This window comes from Vollenhovia emeryi, unplaced genomic scaffold, assembly GCF_000949405.1.
Source record: "Vollenhovia emeryi isolate VEMERY1.0 unplaced genomic scaffold, V.emery_V1.0 DF939136.1, whole genome shotgun sequence".
Taxonomy (NCBI): Eukaryota; Metazoa; Arthropoda; class Insecta; order Hymenoptera; family Formicidae; genus Vollenhovia; species Vollenhovia emeryi.
Window position 1 is genome coordinate 2518533 of NW_011967230.1, and position 8609 is coordinate 2527141.

At 45.2% G+C, this 8609-nt stretch overlaps 1 protein-coding gene across 1 annotated transcript in view; it reads left to right on the plus strand.

Annotated features, from left to right (window-relative positions):
* LOC105567652 (14-3-3 protein epsilon) overlaps window positions 1-8105 on the plus strand; it is an 11328-nt gene extending 3223 nt beyond the window's left edge. The window contains exons 2-4 of the mRNA XM_012022700.1: window positions 5819-6125; window positions 6585-6928; window positions 7650-8105. Of these exons, the coding sequence (XP_011878090.1) occupies window positions 5819-6125; window positions 6585-6928; window positions 7650-7705 (707 nt within the window). The 3' untranslated portion in view covers window positions 7706-8105. The remainder of the gene's footprint in view (window positions 1-5818; window positions 6126-6584; window positions 6929-7649) is intronic.
* Window positions 8106-8609: the final 504 nt, after the last annotated feature.

The following is an 8609-nucleotide window of genomic DNA, read 5'->3' on the forward strand; positions in this document are numbered from 1 at the left end:
TCCAGCATCCCCTTAAGGTTGGTATTGCGCTTGTCGTACGAGAAAATTTTCGAGCATGTTGATTGGTTCCAGGATAGTAAAGTTCTCGAGTATCTGGAAGTTTTCTATCTTAAAGAAAAATGTGTCGTACGACGAATGTAATACCAGCCTAATAGAACAGTCGGCGTTTTAGACGCAAATCGACACGTGTCGCTTTCCATTTAGAACTTGATTCAAACACTCAATCGACGCTCTTCGACTCCGCTCAGTGGGAGCGTGGGAGTTTTCGGCCGAATAACGTATTTCGAGATACAGAACCTTTTTCTTAAAATCTTGTTCTTTAAATCTTCGCCACTACACGGCGGCAAACTGTGCTCGAGTTTGTTAACTCGTGTCGATTTGTATCTCCTAAAGCCGCGTGTCCACGATCCAAGAACTGTGTCGCAAGTTTTAGCTCCGTGAAACGCGTAGCCCCAATCAACCTGCATCTTTTACGGAAAGAGCTGCAAGTCGATTGGCTACACATTTCTCGGGACTAGAACTTGGACACGAGGCTTTAGGAGACACGAATCGACGACACGATCGGAACTAGAACTTGGAACAAGTTCTAGCATCGTGGATACAGGCCTTGAGAGGAGAGCAGCCAATGTCTGTACGGTTCAAGGGGCTTGTCCCAGAGCGTGAAATAAATAATGATTCCAATAATGATTCGACTCCTCCCTTCTTCCTCCTCGTACGTAAGACGCGTACGTTTTCCCGCACGCACCTACACGCGGCTTCGATAACGTGACGCGCATTAACCTCGGGAGGGGAAGGGGGGAGGTCGAGGCGCGCCGGGTAACGCGAGAAGTCTGTAGCTCGTCGCATCGATAACTTTATCAGCGATAAGGGAATAATAAAAGATATTACGAATCTTGGCTTCTGCCAAAGGTAATAAAGAAAGAGATTAGCGGTCGGTGACGTAAAGAGAAACCCGTACAAAATTGCCTTTTCAAGGAGGATAAAAAATGTGATGCGACCCTCGTCGCACTTAATTATTTTCCGCGCACAAACTCCTGTTCTACGGGGAAGGACGGGACAAGGGGGAATCCTGCGAATCTTTTATTTAAAAAGACGGCGAGCGACGTGAAGAGGAGCGTAACGAATGTAGCGACCTTTCTTTGTGCCTCTAAAAATTCTCGGTCCTCTCGACGCTACGGCTCGAGGCGAAGCTGCTTCTTCCAGGGCACAGCAATGGGCGGAATAATGGTTGCGGCACTTTTTGAAATGAGTTTAGGAACGCGCATGTAGATTCAGGTTTGCATTCCAAAACGTTCCAAATGGTTTCGAAATAGCCATCGAATAATTTTGTTTGTCGAGGAATATTTTACTCGATGGCCATTCCGAGACCATTTTCAGCGTTTTCGATCTGTGTCTAAAGTAAAATTTTCCTCAGAGAAAAAATGTCTTGGGACGTAAACCTGAATCCAGATGCGCGTTTCTAAACTCACTGAAACCATGTCGCAACCATTCTGTCCGCCACTGTACAGTGATTAGCAAAATATTCCTCGGAGAAGAAGATTCTGGAACGTAACCTAAACAAGGTGTCGCGACCATTCTGTCCGCCATTGTACAGTAATTAGTAGAATATTCCTCGGAGAAGAAGATTGTGGAACGTAACCTAAAAAATGTGTCGCGACCATAGATATAGTAAATAAGGCTGAGCGTCCCATTGAATAAGCTGAAGCTTTGAAGAGAGAGAGAGAGAGAGAGAGAATTTAAGAAGACTTTCTTTCTCTGTCTTATATCATTGTAAAAGAAAAAAATTGTGCCTGCGCCTCCTTTGTCACGATGGTGAGACAGAGAAAGAAAGTCTTCTTAAATCTATCTCTCTCTCTCTCTTCACAAGTTTCAGCTTATTCAATGGGACGCTCAGGCCGGTATTCATAGTCCGTTCTTATATTTAAGATCATCTTAAGTATACTCTTAATGTGTTTTTAACCAATCACAGAGCCGTATTAGTCTCTTAAGACAACACTTGCGATGATTTTGAAACAAGAATCGACTATGAATACCGGCCTCGGTCTATATTTGCTATGTCTATGGTCGCGACCATTCTGTCCGCCACTGTACAGTGATGGACAGAATGGTTGCGACGCTTGTTTCAGGTTACGTTGCGGAATCGTCTACTCCGAGAAATAGTTTACTCAATGGCCGTTCCGAAACCATTTGGAGCGTTTTCAATCTATTTCTCAAGTAAAATTTTCCCCGGAGACAATGTTTCGGGAACGTAACCCCGAATCTAAATGCGCGTTCTTCGTACGCGTAAAAAAAAAGTGCCGCGACCATTCTGTCCATCACTGTGCAACGAGCTCTCGAGATCTCGCGGCGCTGATTAACGAATCTTCGTTCCTCCCGCGGTGCCGTTCTAATTGGCGAGTCGCTCGCTTTTTTCTCTCTCCTTTCGGAATTTCTCCAATTAGCGAATTCCGCGGTTCTGCGCGGAACCACTTTCGATCGACCGGGCGCCGAGTCGGTCCGAGCGCGCGAGTTCGTTGTACATTTCAGCTTCCACCGCTTTGAAAAACGTCGTATCGCCCTCGCGGGATCTCCTTCGGAAAATGGAATATCGGAATTTCGATGCCGAGCGTAATTGCTGAAAGTTCGATGAATGGAAATCGATTCGCTCCTCGTCGTCGCGCCGAGGGTGCGCTTCTCTTTGAATCGCGTATCCGACCATTTCCCCGCTTCATCAACAAAGAATCGTATGAAAAATTATGACTAAACGCGGGCGTTTGTTCACGTTTCTCGAGGCGCCGTGCACGTGGGACGCTCGTGAGAGGCCGTGGGTGCGCGTCCAAGGCTGCTACAGTCTCGCCGGATTGTCTCGACTATTCACGGCGCGCGGGATAATCCCGAAAATTCGGGCTCCTTGTCAACCAACCCGGCTCCACGTTGGCATAATCGGTCCCGAGGGCGAAGTCGGAGAGCGGAGGCTATGCGACGTAGCGACGTGACTCTCCCAGGACGTGTCGGGGTGCGAGGAGCGACGACGTTCGGAATTCGAGGGTGGCCGGAGGAGGAAAGCGAGACAGTGAGCGGGGTGGGCTTAGTCGGGGAACGGGGGCGGGAAGGTGAGCAAAGGGGTGAGAGAAGGTGGCGGAGGAAGAGGGTGGCTAGCAGAAGGAAAGTATTGATCTGCCTGCTATCCCGTGCTGCCGCACACCGGTATACCGCGTTCACCGTAACGTCCCGCTTTACGTCACATCCCTCCCCTCCCCCTCGCCGCCGTGAACTTGACGGCACCGGCTTGGTCGGTAACGTCGGTGCGTGCGTCGCGTCGCGACGCATTGATCCACGCATCGATCTGCGGGTCCTTTCCTCCCCTCGCCGTTATTATGGGTCTCCGGGTTTCCGGGGTTCGTCCTCCCCCTTTCTGCCTCCCTCCTCCTCCCCCGCGCGAGAAAGGTGGCGACGTGCCACTTGTGCCATTTTAAGCGCGGCCAAGTGCGAGCGCGCGGGGACTGGAGGGCGGAAAGTTTCTTGAATTCCGACTTTCGCGCTTTGAATGGAGACATCGGCTTCGGGTCGAGGTGAAGACAAGTTCCCGACTTGCACGTCCGAGTTATACGGGAAGGCAAACGGTTTGATCGCGGTTGTGCGCGCCGCATGGCACAGTCAGCGTTTGCGCTTGTCATTTATCTCCGATGGAGAGACCGATGCCGCGCGAGATCTTCTTCCTGGAACCCGCGGCTTCAAATCGAAGCTCTTATCGCTCGCGCTTCGACGATCTTATGCAACTTTGTCGCTAGCACTCCACCTTTATTAGTATCATAGTACAACTAGCAGGTCCACTCCATCATTTATTCGGTTTTGCGTAGGTTCCTTCTGCGCATCCGTCGTTATTTCGGCTAGACCGATGAGAGAAAAGTTGTACGTGTGGTAGTACAGCTTTGATGAGTACGTGTAGTAATGGACAGAATGGTCGGCAGCACTCTTTGCTTTTAATTAATTTAGGCACGTGCGTTTGGATTCAGGATTGCGTTTTGCAATTTTGTGTGCGATGGCCCTTTTACCTCCAATTACACATGACGTTACTTTTACGCCAAAACTTGTGCGCTATTTACGTTTACGCTTGCGTCTTTGTCGTAAGCTGTTACATTGCTTTATGCTCTGTCCCTAAGTCAGCATAATAAAAAATCAGTATTTTGCGTTTTCTACATACACTGTTATGATCGCTCTCTTTAATTATCCTAATTGGATTAGGGTAGACATGAGGTTAAACTTTACAAAGGGTTTTTTTTTATCAAAGCAAACCACATTTACCAAGTTTACTGTAGAAATTCTTATTTCCCTCCTTCCCTTGTTGTTAAAAGTATAATTTACCTAATAACTTTTATTATTTTCGCTATTAACTTTAAGAGAATGTAACTTGTGTATTAAATTATATCACGGCTTTAATATTTTTACTGTCGTCTTAGGTTAAAATTTATAACTTGAAAAATTTTTTATTTGTAATCTACTTTCATCTTCTGTTTTTCCATATTAACTTATTACGTTTATTAAAATAAAAATAGAATAACTTTGTTTTATCTTATAGATTACATTGACATTTTATATAATAGTTGCGACAAGTATTAAAAATTTGCTGTTCTTTATACGCTGTTTAACGAAAAATGGCGACTTCCGTTACACTGGCATAACTCTACTTATAGGAACTCTACAGATTAGGCATTAATAGCGCCGTGTGTATATACACGCCGCTGGCTTTCTGTCCAAAATAATTTTGGCGGAGAACCACGTGATCGGGACCAAAAAGATCAAAGGGCCGGCAGAGAGTGGTCCTACTAGTTACACTATGTTAATACTCTCCCTCGCCTCGATTCATCGTCTGGCTTCTTTCCTCCCTCCCGCAATTCCTTGACTTGGTCCTTTGGATAATTCGCTCGACCGCGACCACATCGGCCGGTTCGACCAATGAGGACCAGGCGGAAACGCGCGTTCCGTTCAAAACATCTGGAAGCCAAAAACAGCAGCAGTAGCAGCGCTTCCGAGCGAATATCGCTCGAATATGTGCCGATAAATACGCATTAGTAACTTCCGTGCAAAGTTCAAGGGGCAGCGGATTAATATATACCGACGCGTTCATCCCCTTTACTCCACATGCACTCCGCGCTATCGTTTCACCCGCGATAGGCACATAACATTTTATAGGCCAAACGTCCATACGCCATTTAAGCGGACAGGTTCACGAGCGGCACGGAGAGTTCGTTCCGCGGTGATTTACGAGGAATCCTTTGACAACCTGAACTTTGCAGGATAAACATAGAGAGGCTCGGAAGACGTACAATATAAAGCGAATGGATTGACTTTATATCTTGCCAGGTTTCACCGTTGATCGAGTCGACGTGTGACAAAAACTTGCTTCACGTTGAATCGTCGGGACATTTTTATGTTATATTTTCACGTGGGGAACCTTGATAATCTAAGAATCTCTTCGACAGTTCTGCTATTTAAGGATTATTATAAATGTCACGAGTAGATAAAAATGTTATATACCATCAACGTACGGAAAAATCAAGGCGCTATATATAAAAACAGTATTTTTGCCCCTCAAGTGATTTCCGTTACTCCAAAGATTGTTTTTATTAGGTAGATTGGTATTTAAAGAAGTGATACGCGTCTTGTTTTTCTTTCTTATGCAAAGAAATTGTCTTCCGTCGTAATTGCACTTTTTTTTCTACGTATCACGTGCCACTTTTACATTTATTCTACTTACAATTTGTCATATGACGATCAAGTATCGTCTTGCAGCGCACGAAAGTGTCAATGAACTTATTGTCCACGGTATTATTTGCAGAGATGGTTGAGGCGATGAAGAAGGTGGCTTCGCTAGACGTAGAGCTCACTGTTGAAGAGAGGAACCTTCTTTCGGTAGCATACAAAAATGTGATCGGAGCGAGGAGAGCCTCCTGGAGAATAATCTCGAGCATCGAGCAGAAGGAGGAGAACAAGGGTGCCGAGGGAAAACTAGAGATGATCCGCCAATACCGATCTCAAGTGGAAAAAGAGCTCAGGGATATTTGCGCCGACATCCTCGGCGTCTTGGATAAGCATCTGATACCGTGCGCCTCTACGGGAGAATCCAAAGTCTTCTATTATAAAATGTAAGAGTCCGTTCGTACAGCTTACAATCCCACTTTATACAAGTCCGTCCATTAGTTAACATTTTATATTTCTCGGAACGAAATGTTTGGAATTGTCTATCTACACGCATATTTTTAGTATCAAGTATAATTTTCCACTTTTAATATTTAATCTTACGGTGTATGTGTGTGTGTATTGTTTCATAAAAATTCTGAAAGTACAATCGCATTACAACGACCTAATATTCTTTAGATTAGTAGCCGTAAGGTTCTTAACACTGACTTAAGACACACTTTCTTTCTCAAAGGCGCTCTACATCAATCGTTGACACACTTCGTTTTTAGCTAGCACTAATTAAAACGCGACTGACCCTTACATCTCTTTTATCTTTTTTAAGAAAGACGTGAAAAAAGTTGCTGAATGCTGTATCGTGCTGCATTTCGATGGAAATTGTTATTAATCCATTGATGCGCTTTCAGGAAAGGTGATTACCATCGTTACTTGGCAGAATTTGCCATCGGTAACGACAGAAAGGAAGCGGCGGAGAACTCCCTGGTGGCGTACAAAGCAGCGAGCGATATCGCCATGACGGAGCTACCGCCAACCCATCCCATTCGTCTGGGATTAGCGCTCAACTTCTCCGTGTTCTATTACGAGATCCTCAACAGCCCTGACAGAGCGTGCCGCCTGGCGAAGGCGGCCTTCGACGACGCGATCGCCGAACTGGACACGCTGTCTGAGGAGAGCTACAAAGATTCCACCCTCATAATGCAACTCCTCAGGGACAACCTCACCCTATGGACGTCGGATATGCAGGGAGATGGTTAGTGTCTCACTTGTTTCATACAGAACATACGGAGACAAAAAGGCATCATAGATTGATGTCTCGATTGCGCTAGAATGCATTGTGTGACATGTTACCCTGCCTGTCCTCGATCAATCGACGCGTAGACAAATACCGTGCGTCGTGATATAATGATCTCATCTCCCTTCTCACTCTAATTTACCTCTCTTTGAAGAAATATTGACCCCCCGAGTTCCTCAGTGCACACTAACGGACAATCGTTGAAGCTAAAATCGCGAGTTGTGGGACATTCTGGACTTTCGCTTTCTCTCATATCGTATTTACACGTGTGCCGTTTTTTTTTCAATCGATTTCGACCTGTAAGAAATGACAAATTGCATGCAGTTTTCGAACGCAGAATCATTACTTTGTAATTCAGAATCCGAGACTGATCAGCAAGATGAAAACATCGTCGGTACCCACGATGCCTGAACGTAGATATACCCCTTTTTCCTAACGTCCTCATCTTCCCAGCATGTCTGCACCTGGTGAGCGACATAATATACTTATACAATTGTTGTAATATACTTGTACAATCCGTTTTTTTCCTACCATATTAAAAAGGGTAGGAAAAAAATGAAAAGAATCTCGCAAACCAAAATGCCTCGCTTATCAAACGTAATTTATTTTTTACGTGCATTATTTAGGTGCGTTCAACTAGATTATTCACTGACATAACATCCGTATTTTTTTTGCACAGGCGAAGCTGAACAAAAGGAGCAGCTGCAGGATGTGGAAGACCAGGACGTATCGTAACTCTAGCTGTAGTGAGTGTTATCTTGCGCATATAAAACTGAGACACAAGAAAAAACTCTTAAATAACTCGTAAGCAAAAGAAAAAAAACCAATTCAGCAGGTGGCAGTTCGGGGTGGGAAGGGGAGATCTTTAGAAATTTGCGTGACCCTTAAAAATAATAAAGCACGCACCGTACGGTTACTTCAAAACAAAGCAGCAGCAGCAATGGCAACAAAATACAAGAGCAACAGAATTAATAATAAATAAATTCATTCAGTTTATTCGGCATTATATTACATACACACACACATACACACATGAAAAAAAATATATATATATACGATTGAGTTGAGAGCACAGCAGAAAGTAACGAAACAAAAGGACACGCACCCCTGCGGTAAATAGAGAGACTGCAAAGCATTTAGGAGAAAGGCACTTTTTAATTGCCCCCGTTTTTTGCGTATCGAGAGGAAACGCCGTGTTTGCACCTCGCATGCGTCCGACTGCAATTACGTGACGAACGGTGTCGAATGCGTCGAGCCGACGTCGATGCCGGCGCCGGTCGGTATCTACCAGCCTCGGCAATTCGGATTTGGTTTCCGTCACGCAGTGAATGAAGAACGAGCTCGTGTGCCCTATGTTTTGCAATAACGGAAGAGGAACAAAAAGGCGTATGGATTGCACATTATACCAGGGATATATATTTACGTGTCTGTCCGTTCTTCACGTCACCGCATGGAGCTCTTCTCCTCCAATCTCCTCCTTTTCGTTCCTCGCCCTTGTTTTTTCACTGCGCGCACTGCAATTACTACGGTGTCTGTTAAGCGTAATAATGCGTGTAAAATCGATTTATTTTGAAGTTAATTCGCGCGTGTCCTCTCTCTCTCCCTCCCTCCCCTCGTGCTCTCCTCTCCCCCCTCTCTT